At 37.5% G+C, this 14,659-nt stretch overlaps 1 protein-coding gene across 2 annotated transcripts in view; it reads left to right on the top strand.

The window, feature by feature from the left end:
- LOC145672031 (serine/threonine-protein phosphatase 6 regulatory ankyrin repeat subunit A-like) overlaps nucleotides 1-14,659 on the top strand; it is a 98,617-nt gene that overhangs the window by 39,527 nt on the left and 44,431 nt on the right. The window contains exons 9-10 of one of the 2 annotated variants that reach the window (XM_081741225.1): nucleotides 7,564-7,773; nucleotides 13,685-13,871. In XM_081741225.1, the coding sequence (XP_081597351.1) occupies nucleotides 7,564-7,773; nucleotides 13,685-13,871 (397 nt within the window). The remainder of the gene's footprint in view (nucleotides 1-7,563; nucleotides 7,774-13,684; nucleotides 13,872-14,659) is intronic. The other variant, XM_081741226.1, reaches the window with a different exon arrangement.

Raw genomic sequence — 14,659 nt, 5'->3', positions numbered from 1 at the left:
ACTAAAAAGGGATTTTCTTCCATAAATATAATTTATTTGACAATCATAAATAGGAGACAGAAAATTTTCTGTAGCAATATTCTATTCAACATTTTGTTATGTATTAGATTAGTGAATTTCTAACCATGACACTATACATTAACATAGAAAGAGTGAAAAAGTGATTGATTGGACCGGGATCTCCGGCACACCGAGCTAATGCGTTAACCACTACACCACCCAGTTCACTTCTCAGAACAGCCAAACACACACTCACTCCCGTAGTCGGTGCTCTTCACTCAGACCACATGGCTTATACCACAGCCTGACTGCTATGCTTTTACTATCCAGTGTCCATATATTGAGAACATCTTTTGGCGGTTGTGATTTCATATAATAATGACAGGAGAAAACAACCGATTTAAACTTATTTTTGCACACCAAATCCTCTGTAGGTGTAAATTCAATAATATACAAAGAGTGAAAAAGTAATTGATTGCACCGGGACTCTAACTCGGGATTTCCGTCCCGATGGGTTAACAACTACGCAGTTACAGAGGATTTGGTGTGTAAAAATAAATTTAAATCGGTTAGTTCCTCCTGTCATTAATATATAACACTATGAATATTGATTTTTTTTTTATTTTGTTTGTTTCATCCAAACCTCGATTTTTTCTTCTTGTTCACGTATCTGTTAATAATAAATATTTTACTTAAGAATTTATTTGTCATTAAATACTATTAATTTTATTTCAACATTTATTTAATACGATAAATGCGAATAAAATAACTAAATATAAAAGTTTAGTGACTGAAGTATAACTTTTGCAAGAGCCTAGAGCTTCTGAGGATTTTTTACTAACAATTTTTCCGTTGTTAGATTTAAGATAAAACTTTGAATCAGATTTCCATGGCTTCATCGTGAAACAAGTAATTCAGAGGTAATTAGTGTTTATTATTATTATTATTAAACGTTATTATCCCTATCCTTATTATTAGCATTTCTACAAAATTTGATGAAATTACTGCATATAAGATATTATTTGTATCACCAGACATATAGAACAAACTAATTTACAGCTAAGTGTAACATTGGCGACTTACACATCAGGATTTATATATATTATTCAGTCCCTTTGAGTCGCTATGAACTGCTGTGTACAAGTGCCCCTTAAAATGGAAATTTTCACAAATGTTGGGACCTATATCGATTAATTTTAATGAAGAATTTATAGATATCCCGAGTTATATGTCTCGCTTAGGGATTCATGTGATATTCTATTCTAGGCAAATACCCCTTTACCTCCCTTAGGATATGTATTTCAGAAGATTTGTTTCTTATTCATTGCTCTCTTAGCAAAAGTAGTTTTCTCGATATATTAGCCATGGCCTGTAGCTTCGGTCTAAATACAGCCACATGCTCACAAAGAGAAACCGCCCCCGTGTGCAGTTTCTTTTCATACTGTCGTGATTGGTTTTCCTCTCCCTTGCAAACTGAATGACAGGCAATAAACTGAACTTAAACTGTTGCCAAATCTTTGTCAATGATCCTTTTTCCTTCATTTTTTTTCTTAAAACTAGCTCTCGTATAAACTGCCTGTCATCCGGGCGCGCCTTCTATACCGATGAATCACTTTCCTCCTAGTATATAATACTACATATTGCCCCTCCATTCGCTTAATTTCAAAGTTATCAATAAAAAGCTGGATGATTTAACAAACCAGGATTTCCTCTGTGGTTGTACTCCAAAACATATACATTTTTCAGCAGCTATTCTCATACCCATATTAGCCAAAATATTTCCAAAACTATGTACCAGTTCTTGTGAATCATCCTCATTATTGCTAATAAGAAGAGCATCATCTACGTAGGCATTTTATAATCTCCAAACTTATATCCTAATTCCATTCTAAACAATTTCCAAACAGCAGAACCTAATACCAAATTAAAGAGGAGAAGGTTAAGGAAAATCACCCTGACGGACTCCAAATTCAGTACTGTTATTATTATACAGATTACCAATTATATTCCTATAATCTAAGGGAACAGATCTCTTTTCGAGGATTCACACGTTTCATCTTGCAAAGAGAATGTTGAGTAGTGCAGTGGAAGATGTAATGAGTGAAAAGCAAGTGTGCCACTAGGTAGAAAGATTACTAAAAGACTAATTATTTTCCAATTAATTAACACAAGGAAGGTTTCTAGTATGTTCAAGATTACGCAATATATATATATAAATGTTTGGATACGAATAAAATCCAGTTCGCCCTTATTTGTTGAATAGCACCCGTAAATAACCTTTCTACTTTTAAAACATAGTCAGCATCAGAAAATGTAAATACATAACAATATGACTATAAAGTTATGTTAAGTAAATGAGCACCCCGGACAAAAAATTAGTCACCCCCGCGCGAGAGATCAAGGATGCGTTGGCAAACAGGTACAGATGGCGTATTGGTCGAATCACATGGCCAAACGTGCATACACTGCCTCGAGGCGATCATAGGGCTTTACCGTGGAGTGACACAGAGCCGACCGAAGTGGTGTGTGCGCGGCAAGATGTGTAAGAGCGCGGATGTGACGGAGTGGCAAAAAGGGGCAATCGTGTTTGGCCGTTCCCATGGCCACACAGTCATGGAAGTTGCCGGATTTTTTGGTGTTTCGCGGCGGACTGTTCAACGTGTCTACAAGCAGTGGTGTAACACACGTGACCACGAAACACGACGCTAGAACTGTGGTCGGAAAAAGATCCTCACAGATCGGGTCCGAAGACGGCTTTCCAGGCTTATGAATCGAAATCGCTTCCAAACCCGCCAGGAATTACTGCAGTCCGTGAATGCAGGCCCAGTCCAACCTGTCAGCGAGAGAACATTGCGACGGGAACTGCATGCAATGAACATATGGAGTCGGGTACCTCGCAAAAGACCACTGCTCACACATGCACATAAAGTTGCCCGTCTGCAGTGGGCCAATAATCAACAAACATGGACAGTAGCAGACTGGCGCCGTGTCATATGGTCTGACGAATCACGATTTTGCCTGTATTCGAATGACGCCCGGCGTCGTGTCCACCGACGGCCACATGAAGCATTTCACTCGCACTGTGTGGAAGGTCAGGTGCAGTCCGGGGGTGGGTCTGTCATGTTCTGGGGGTGTTTTTCGTATTATAGGGTGGGCCCACTCATTGAGGTGTCCACGACATGAACCAGCGCGTTTATTTGAACATCCTGGACGAGCAGGTGCCCTTCAGTCACTTTCTTCACGATGACTGCTATAGACAGCCCCATTTTTCAAGACAACAACAGCAGAGTTCACAGAGCTGGACCCATATGTGACTGGTTTGAGGAACACTCAGGTACCCTACTACACCTCGAATGGTCCGCAAAATCGCTGGACCTCAACCCAATTAAGAATCTGTGGTACCAGTTGGAACAGCGGGTGAAACGTCATCAGCATCCCCGACGTTTGGTGAAATTGCGTGATCGTATCCTCCGTAAGTGGCTTAACTGGATGTGACGGCCTTGCAGACCCTTGTGGACTCCCTTGCCGACCGCTCCGTAAGTACCAAGGGGGTGACTAATTTTTTGTCCGGGGAGCTTATATAGCAATGTGACCGTAAAGAAATGATAATTTTTTGTCATTTTATTTTTAAGATCAAGCTCAAACCAACAAACATTATATTTTTAATCTTAAAACGGTAAAACAACTTAAGAGATTAGTGTACGCGTAATTGAAATGTACAGAAACTCATGTAAAGCATTCTACTATTCAATTGACCAAACTGTTTCAACGGACAACGTCGTTTTCATAAGTAGAGAAGTAGACAGCTTAAGGCAAAGAACACATTACTTTGTAAAATTGCGCCCACCTCATTAATTCTAGATGCTATTTACAGACAAAATGGCATAAATCCTAAGTTCGAATTGAGATTTTGCTTTACGTCCTTATGCAATACCCTGGTTATGAAGAACAAGTGGGTTCCGAACCACGACCGGGGCTTGAGTACGGTGCACAGACCATGTTACTGTTTCTGCTCACAAATCTTGAATTCCTTGAATTGAAGACGATAAAGCACTACATGGCATAGCACTACATTCTTTCCATGCGTGCTTTTTTGGGTCTTGGAGACCCAGGGCTCTTCCATTGAGAAGACTGCAGTTTAGTTTCTTGGTCTTAAGTATAAACGATGCTCTCATCGCCTGTAATGACGTTTTACCCAATACCACACAGAATTTGATGCACACCCTTTGTTCGTCAACTTCTGCCATACCGCCGAGATAAGAAAAATCACAGATGGCTAATGCAACACACATGAAAACACGTGCAACATTCAAACGCTTCCATTTCAAACAACGCTACTCGGCACACTGGCTCACAAGACAAAACCGCAACACATCCTAGCGGAAAACTCGTGAGCTGCAAGCGGTTTGCATGTTATGAGCACTGTCCTGGAACTTTGGACACTCCCTTGTATAATGCAAAGTGTCCTGTAGCAAAAGCTTCAGCATGGAGATTTGCCATTGAAACAATTTGGCCAATTGAATAATAGAACGCTTTAATCCCTTAAAACAACAATTAGATTAGCTTGGGAACAAATAACGAACTTAAAATGTAACTGTGACTGCATATTTTCATCAGTTTTATGTAGGACTAAATTTACTAAAACTTTAGAAAAATAGTGAAATCATTCGTGTTTGTATTTGTAGTCCCGAATAGACGAGGGCGTCCGTTTCATTCGAATCTCCAATTGTAATTATTTATTTAGCAGACTAAGAATATAACAGGTTTCTGGCCAAATATAATATTCCTTAGTCTAGTAGAATTATGATATATTAAATACACCAAGGTCATACTACAATATAGTTTATCTAATTTTCTCCTGAAAAATGCCTATTGGTGGATCAAAGTTATAAATTCTGTTAAAGAAAAGTTACTTTTACAGTTCCAAACTATGCTATGAATATTGCTTATACAAGATAGCCCACATAAAAATAGCTCTGCCGGTAATACTAGATACGAGGAAACAATTGTATATAATTCTATCTGACGCTCGCGTACCGCCAGATATACAGTTGTTTAGCTGGAAGTCCCCATTGGTTCAGTTCTGGCGTACAAAGTCGCTTCAAGAAGATGGCGTTTTCCGTGCAGCAGCAAATTGTGGTAGTGAAAGAATATGTACGGATGGGGTCAATTGAGAACACACAAGAGCCTTCACTGCCAGGTAGCCAGCAATTATATCATCTACAAAATGCTGTGTTTAAAGTCTGGTGCAAAAATAGTATCAAACCAGGTCCATGGCTAATGTGAGTAGGCAGAACCCAAATGACCGAACACCGGAGGTCGTCTGTAAAATTCAGCAGCACATAACACGAAGCCTGAAAAAGTTTACCCGGAAACTATCACAGGAGATCAGAGTGTCATGAAGAACGTGTCAGCGTATGTTGAAGTTACTGAGAAACTGAAACCATACCGAATAATATGTATCCAGGAACTGAAGGAGCTGGACACAGGTAACTGGGTTGCGTGCGGTAATTGGTTGCTGGCAATGATTGCAATGATAAAGAACTTTTGAACCCTCTGCTGTACTTTGTCCCATGAAGTGTGGTTCCATTTATCGAGTTACGTGAATGTGCGGAATACATGGCACTACTCTTTTGAAAATTCACATATCCTGGCTCCTCCATGACGAATTTTTTTCACAGTTTCAGGGACATGTGTAGTGAGTCCGGTATTCTTTAACGTCCGGTATTCACGAACTGACAACAAGAAAGACTGTATTCCTTCCAATACGATGAAGCCACATGCCATACTTCGAATAAATTCCTGTCATTGGTGCATAAACTGTTTAGAGAAGAGCGAATAGCAAGCAAGGGTATATGGCCCTCTCGTTCCCTGGGTATGTCCTCCCATGATATTTGTCGCTGGGGATATTTAAAACAGAAGGCGTATGCAAGTAATTCACATATCCTGGCTGAACACAGCAAAGTATTACCTACACCATGCGTAGCATCGCCCGTGAGTAGCTAGCTACATGTGGTGCACAGAAGTGTCTCGACGTTAACGGGGGCCACTTTCGAGGGATAACGTTCGAAAAATATTAAATAAGGCACAACAGTAGCCAATCTTTACTTTATTTTCCGTGGATCATCCAGGGAAAATGGAACTTTTCGCGTGTGTGTGTAAAACACGAATCACAAACGATATTCGCAAAATATACAGGGTGGTAGGTAACTCCACCGACAAACTTTGGGAGGTGATTCCTTATATGAAATGAAAGAAAAAAGAGTTATGAGCCTTCGAAAATTTACGTTTCAAAACGCTCTGCCTTAGAAACTACAGGACCGATCCCAAGCAGTTTAAGGAATTACAAAGGAACTAGTATGCGCTCTATCTAAATATCCATGTTCTACCGTGGTCCGTTATCGGCGAAATGAACTGTAAAAAGGAAGTTGAGGTATAGGGATACTCCTTTAAGTACTAATGGCGCGTTCGTTTCGCCGATAACGGAGGATTTTAAAACATGGATGTAGTAGAGAAACTACATCATTTTCTTCACTCTTCAACATATTCGCCATACACATCTAAGCACTTATCTTAACGTAATACTAGTTTTCCTCTCCGTTCATTGCAGTTTGTTGCCGTCATTGTTTTTGAGTTCATCAGTAGGGATTTAGTTCTTTCTGGTAAGAAGGAACATTTGACTAGCTCGTAGCATATCCTATCTTAAATCCCCTCAGTTTTAACCCGAGCAATGAGACGGGTCAGACATAAACATTGAACACTATCTAGTGGAGAGAGTCCTGCCGACTATGAGATGCAGAGTGTCATAAAGTTTTTGATTTTTATTCGTTCCGGAACTTGAATTAGTGTCCGGAAAGGAGCACTTTTCCATGCTTTTTAACTCCAAAACGCACTGGCTGCAACAATACAATGACAGTATTAAAAAAATTAGCACGCTTATAAATATTTGTATGTGTATAAGTCATATGCTGAAAAATAGAATGAAGAATGTAGTTGCTGTATTATAAATCTTTTGCACACATCAGTTGTCGTTTTACACCAAAACGTTCCTTTTTTTTCTGGGTGACTTTTGTGTTTTATTCTTTTGACGGGTGAACTTAGTTATTTAAGCTACCTATAATTTGAAAATTTAACAGGTGTGTTAGTGATCTATATGAAAGTACGTATAAAGTGATATATGGAAAATTATGAAGATTCGGTAATTTGTACTCAACCTTTCCTTATCTGTTTTGAGCTGTTATCGTCTATCTGTTGCATTTTGCTGCAGTTTTTAGAACTATTTCGATCAGGTATTTATTAATGTGAGAAGTTGATATGCTAAATATTTACCCATTTTGTCTCACTGCGTTGCTTAAATTTTGTGTATTGTTATTAAGAAGATATCTTTTCCCCATATGTTTTTAAATATGCTAATTAGGGAAGTATTATCTAATACTTTTTAGACATTCTTGTGTAAGGTATCCAGCGAATAAGGTCAACTTTGTTAGCTTGATGTTAGTAGCATTGATCCATTGTTGATTAGATAGTGTTGTTAACAACAAGGGCTTGTTCTGTCTATTGTAGGAGTGTTGAGTGCCTGGATCTTTTAGTCAGTAGTGGATCCAACTTTCAGCTGCAGGACAATATGAATCGTACTCCCTTGCATTATGCTGCAGGCCAGGGCCATTTTCCCTGCGTTTATACATTAGTTACCATTGGATCTCACGTTAATAAGCAAGACAACGATGGTTGCTCCCCGTTACACCTTGCAGCCGCAGAGGATAAGGAGGGAAGGTACACCCCTTTCTACTTTCTTTGCTCTTTGTTTCTGTAGGAGAAGGGTAGATTCTATTCAGAAGAGTTCCTGGAAACCGTGTTTTCACTTTAGATAGTACATACACAGCTTATCTTTCAAAGTTCGTGTAGAGACTGTGCAGAACAAGTTGAAAATGTGACAAGTTGAAGATATGACTGAAACAGTTATAAAAAATCATTTTGTATGTAACACGTATTTGAGAAGCAGAGCATATTATGAGAATTTAAAGAATCTCTCACTTACCTCTCTATAGAAAAAAAAAACTATTTTCAATTCGATGAACTCGCCCACCTTCGGCCGATAATTTGAAAGTAGAAAATGGCTTGATGTACGCAAAATAACAAATATTCTTATTAAAGCGTCAAATTAAATTTTGGGTTAGGGAAATCTTCAAGAAACACTAGCACAGTGTATTGAAGTACAAACCCAAGTAGTAATTTGTGTTTACATCCACAAGTAAGAACGATCTCAACAAACTTCCTCGCTTTTATGTATTGCAAGAGCTTCGGGCAACATTTTCTGCAGATGGAAAGAAAATTAAAGCACGGGAACAGCTAAAACATTCTACGTGGTTTAAAGAAAATTTTCAATAATAAAATGTGGTAAACACAGTAAAGAAGATCACGCGAAAATTACGTGTATGTGGTAGAGATAACCACCGTTAAAGTCACCTTTACCCATTGAGATGTTAACAGATATAGTCTAGTCACGAACTCATCCACAACAATCGCTCTAGCTATCTGTTGCAAGAAACAGAACTCAAAAATTAGTTAACATGTATGGGATATAGATGACCATCATTAAGTCACCGTTACCCGTTAAGGTTTTAACAGGTGTTATGGTTAACGAACTCGGCCAAAATCATCAGCTAGTTATCTAGTATAAAAATAGAAATAAAAAAATCAGTTACATGATTGAGATATAAATGACCATCATTAATTTACCGTTACCCATTAAGGTGTTAATGGGTCGACTCGATTAACGAACTCGGCCGTTAAACGTTTTCGCTGTCTGTTGCAAAAGAACAGAATTCAGAAACTCGCTTTCGTTCAAGATTTACCGCGTGGAGTAACGGACGTACTAGCATTAAAATATTACGAAGTCCCGCTTGCGTGATCATATATATATATATATATATATATATATATATATATATATATATATATATATATATATATATTAATGACATTATTCTCAGTGGGCCCCTATCTCTGTTAGTAGCTTATTTACGTGAACAGTCACTACTGTTTCAGTCATATCTCATAATTTAATGGAAAAGCATGTCAGATTTAGTTATGTCTAATGGTGTGGTGTATGTATTTTGTTCCCAGGATGTTACAGATAAACTTATACATGCCAGAAATGATTTTCCATTATATAATGCCATAGCCAAAGAGGCGTTCATTCTTTAACTAGTAGCTTAATATTGGGCTAAGGTTAAGTTGGTTCAAGTGTTGTATATGAAGTATTGAACTGTATGATTCAGAGACTTGAATATTACGAAAGTTAGAGAAACATTTAGAGAGCTTTGAAATGTGGTGTTGGACGAAGATCGAAAAGATAAAATGGACAGAGAAAGTTACAAACGAAGGTGTTTTAAAACGGGTAGGAGAGAACAGAACGCTTGTAGCCAGCATCCTTCCTTCGTAGGAAGGCCAATTGGATTGGAAACATATTGCGAGAAATTGCCTTCTTCACACCGCTATAGAGGGAAAGATGGGAGGAAAAACACAACTGATCGATAATTTGAAAAATAAAAGATAATATTGAAGTTAAAAGAGGAAACTGAAGATCAAGGAACGTGAAAGAAACCTTCCAGGTCCTAATTTTAATTTAATAAATAAATAAATAAAATCAGTCATTAGTCCCAGGACCCTCCAACAGGCAGAATACTTAATAATAGCGCAACTTCTGAAGTGTGTTTATGTAATTTAAGCCGCTGGCGGGATCCCATTGAAAATTTCGGTATTAACAAATATTTCTGTGCATTGCTGTGATTCATTTAATAGTGATAATCGTGCGCCAGCTTAGTTCATTCAGTTCTTAATAAAAACAAATATTAGGTATAAAAGATGATAAGGACTCGGCACCAAAAGAAGTGGAACTCACTCTCAACTTTCAAATTGCCGGTGGAGGAAGGTATGAGAGTTCGCCAAATGTAATTGTAATTTATATTTCCTTTGCAACAACGGAGAGATAAAGAGGTAGATTCTCTTAATTCTAAAGTGGAATTATATTATTGTCAGTGGCGGCTCTGCTCTTGAAGAAAGTCACTTCTTCAAACTAAGGAAAGAAAACTTAAAAGTAATGTTCTAATTCTTGTATTTAGGGGGCCGCGGTGGCTCAGTGGTAGAGCGTTCACCTCTGGCGCTTGGGGTCCCGGGTTCGAACCCAGCCCTCGCCAAGTGAACTTTGTGGTGGACAAACACCGTGTGCGTGGGTTTTCTCGGGGTTCTCCCGTTTCCTCCCACTTTCTTCATTCCACCATTTCATTCATTACTCATTATCACCGTCTCCTTTAGCCTAACCGGCATAACCGTGGGACGTAAAACTCAAAGATTTCATTTTCTAATTCTTGTATTTAACAATTAGTACACTACGTAAATTTTCTTTCCGTACTTTGTAGCGATAAAAGTTTTAATTCTTACTGGTTTGACTTCCCTCAAAAGCCACCATTGTTTTTTGTTAACGACAGTTTTTCTCGAACTTTTTTTTTTTTTTTTTTTTTTTTTTTTACAATTACTTCCATTGTTTATATTCTTTTGCTTAAGTAAAATATTTACAAACGTTTGTTCTACAAACAACAATTGCATTGCCTTCCTTACATTATTAACATCGTCTTCGTTGTTAATGTTCTTGATAGGTTCTGCAAAAATACCTACTTACACTAAGTTGGTTTGGAAAGCAGTTTTTTTTTTTTTTTTAAATAAAAAAAGTGCTTATTATGCACCTTATGTTAATACTGGTATTTTCCCCTCCGTATTTATTTCTTCCTGTAAAAATAAACGTTAGTTTTTAAAATCAATAAGGTATGTGTACCAGTAATGGACACTTTGGCCTTTCTTGTCAAATGATAACCGAATGATATCACGAAGAGCGTTTAGATAAATCGGTCTACAGTCTATACCGTCTAATATTGATGTAATGAACTAAAGCAATCATTACGTATCATGAGTTCTATAGTTACCATTTGAGGCGCACAGAGATATCCACAGTCAGAATGAAACACTCGCGCTGTGAGATGTGACTAGCAGATGACATCGGTTCTTATCTAAGCCGGATCATGTTCAAATGAGTGAATACTTCTGTAGAGCACCTTCACATAAAAACCGGATTCAACGTTTCGATGTCCTTGTAGACGGGGTGGCCATTACTCATACATCCTATTGTGGGTGTGGCCATTAATTGCTAGGTATGACCATTAAACATCGAGTTATTCCCAAATGTACCAGTTAGCCACTTTATGGGAATAATTTATTACTCACTGCACGTTTTGGAGGGTTCCATCGCGAAGAAAGACTCAGATCTCCCCGAAATTCAGGGACTGGAAATGATAAGTCTGAAAAATATGAAAAATATTTGGACCGCTTCTGGTTACTAGTTGATCTGGCGTATTAATCCGGCAAAGCCTTTCTTGCAACCTCTAACCTCAAATGGATCTGGCGCCGAATCTCCTGAATCTGATGGTAACGGAATCTCTGCACAAAACCAGTTTTATTATATGGCATCCGGTATTTCTGCAGAAGAGATATTTCTTCAACTGAAGCAAGGTGCTTAGCTGAAAACTACTCACACAGTCCTCCTCGTCTGACATCATAATATGGCCAGAGCGACGTAAAATAAAGAAAAGAGAGTGGCCAAGGAAATGTTATCTAGTTACGTAGTGTTACTTCATCTAAATAATGGCACGAATGCCGTAAGAAGAAAAACAGAGAAAAGAAGTACAACTTTTATCGCCAATAATTACGTCTGAGTTGCGTACCAAGACAACTAGACTTTCATGTATAAATATTTTTCGTTTTGTTATTTAAATATCGTTGCTTAACGTACCGAATGCCCTATGGAACCCGGAGGTTCAATGCTGCGTTCACAAAAGCTCTTCATTGACTTCGATCCTTAACCAACTGGATCCAGTTTCTACTTTGTATTCCTATTTGTGCGAGATCCATCTTAATATTGTTTTTCCATCTGCCCCTAGGTTTCCCTAATGGTCGTTTTCCGATTGGGTTTCCAGTTAAAACTTTGAAAGCGTTCCTGCTTTCTTCCATTCTGGTTACATGACGTGCACACTTGATTAACGTGCTGGCATAATTATTTTGTTGAGCTTTATTATTATTATTATTATTATTATTATTATTATTATTATTATTATTATTATTATTATTATTATTATTATTATTATTATTGAAATGAAATTACTTTAACGTCTACGATATGCCCTTCAGGCTAAAGGAGACGGATAATTAATAAGAGTGAGTGATTGTGATTTTATTTATTTATTTATTTATTTGTGCTTTTCCATCGAGAATCGCACCCAGGACCACTTTCAGCAAAGATGCACGCACTAGCCACTTGACTATTTGACAGAGCTTTATTATTATTTCAGAATTGCTTAGGTGTATGGCACGATTTGCTTGTCAGTGAATTGTGATACGTTACGTTCGTTTTCTATAAATATTGGAGCTCCTTTCGTCCATTACTGATACCAAAAGGTGGCCGTTACTGGTACACCTCGATTTCTCGCTCGACCATTAACTATTACTGGTGCATTTGCTGACCTCTCAAAAATAAACTAACATCTAGTTTTCAGTTAGTTCAGAGTTATTAACTTTGCTCGGGAATCCTAGAACGGTCTATGAAAACTGCGAATATTCACGCAAACTAACAAATTCATTGTGTTAAAAGTACAAACAGATCATTAACGTGTTCATTACTGGTGCATTTGTCACCCTATTTCTATTTATTCCATTTCAAATTACCCTTAAATAGTGTTTTTAAAAATGGCAGAATCCTCGAACTTTTTATTCTAACATACATCCAGAATTTTTACTAGTATTCCTTAACTTCTTAAAAAAAAAACTTTGTATATAATCATTGACTTAACTAAATTGTATAATTAAGGAAATAAAGACTAGTCTTGTGTGCGTGATTTATTTTTCTTCGCTTTCGCTTACTGCTGAAAGCCTTTGTCCAGGAGTGAAATTTCTAAAGGAAAGATCTTAAACTCGCTCTTGTGTTTCATTCCAGTTTTATTCTTTTCATATCTGGCTCCCTCGTAGCTGAGCTGTTAGCATATGCGCCTTTGGCATGAGAGACCCAAATTCGATTCATGACAAGAGCTCATGTGGTTTGGATTCAACGTTAAGCTGTAGGCTCATGTCTCATAATAGCTTCGCTCCTAAAAGGGACGCTAAACTAAAAACCAAATCAAATGTTTTTATGTTTTTGGGACGCTATCAGTGCCTGATGGTGTGGTTTTTGGATTTTATTCATGGTTTGCTCTCGTCAGTATTTAATCTCTTTCAGACTTCGGACTGCTAGTTGAATTCTTACTTACCGGTATATAGAAGAATGAAACTGGAATTAACACATGATGAAATTCAGGATTTTTGCTTAGATGTCTCGTGGACAAAACTTTCGGCAGTAAACTAAAGTGAAATATTGGATTGAAAAAGAAAATCAATAACGCACAGAAAATTAGTCTTTTATAATATCTTTTAATTATAAGTGTGTAACGTGTGAAATCCGTAATAAATTCTATAATGTACAGTTTTTAAGATTCTCGTTTAACGTTCTTCTTTATTTTGCTTGTTTTATATTGTGCTCCATTCACAGTAATTTTGATGTTGATTGTAGTAAATAGTGGTTTGCATTGTTTGTTGATTGTAGGTGCGTGGAGTATTTACTGAAACATAAGGCTGACCCAAAGATCGTGGACTCTCAGGGTTTTACTGCGATACACTATGCTGTAGCAGGAGGCAACCAGGCAGGACTGGAATACTTGTTAGAAGCTGTGGGATCGTCTTTTTTATTGTACGGTGATAACATGCCAAAAATTACTCCTCTTCACTTGGCGGTAAGTGTTCTACCTCTTAACATTATTATAAAGCTTTTTAGTAGGCTAATTTTCTTTGCTTTAATTGTTAAAGTCAAATCTTGCAACCTAAATTTTACGCGTTTACATGCTAACTCGAGTTTAACATCTTGTACAGATACGTAAAGTCGATGACAGTATAATATTTTCACATAATTTTCGCTCTAGTTTGTCATTTTAGTGTAAAACTAATTATTACAAATGTATTTATACGAGAGACAGTCAAAAAGTTTCCCGACTACTGTTGTAGTTTTGCCATTTGTGATGCAATCTCAATAAATCTTATACAGTACAGTCTTTAGGCTGCCTAATTATGAATTTGACAACTATTAACACGCCATAACAGATAGTATACTAGTAATGTAGCTGAACGAAGAAGTGTGTGCCAATTTGAGGAAAATCTGCTTTAAAGACTTTAATAGCCTTCAAAACTGTTTAGCACCATAGAATCTTTGCGTCTTCCCAAAGCTAAAAATGGGCCTTTTCCGTATCGCCAACGCAGAAGAGATCAAAAACAACGCGATGCTTGAACTTCGGAAGATACCAAAACAAGTCTTTCGTCGGTGTTTCTACCAATCGCAGGAGCGATGAAACAAGTGCGTGTGTGTGTGTGTGTGTGTGTTCTGAAGGTGTCAACTTTGATGGCGATTAAGTAAATATGTATAGGCAACCTCATCTAATTAAGCATTACTTGAGTAAATGACACAATGGTTCAGTGCTGGTTCAACACCTGTATGTAGCTCTTTTAACGGAAAAGTTACAGCAAAGAT

This window comes from Thermobia domestica, chromosome 15 (assembly GCF_964235325.1).
Source record: "Thermobia domestica chromosome 15, izTheDome1.hap1.1, whole genome shotgun sequence".
Lineage (NCBI taxonomy): Eukaryota > Metazoa > Arthropoda > Insecta > Zygentoma > Lepismatidae > Thermobia > Thermobia domestica.
The sequence above is the reverse complement of the archived record's forward strand: the minus strand, read 5'-3'. Positions and strand labels throughout refer to the sequence as shown.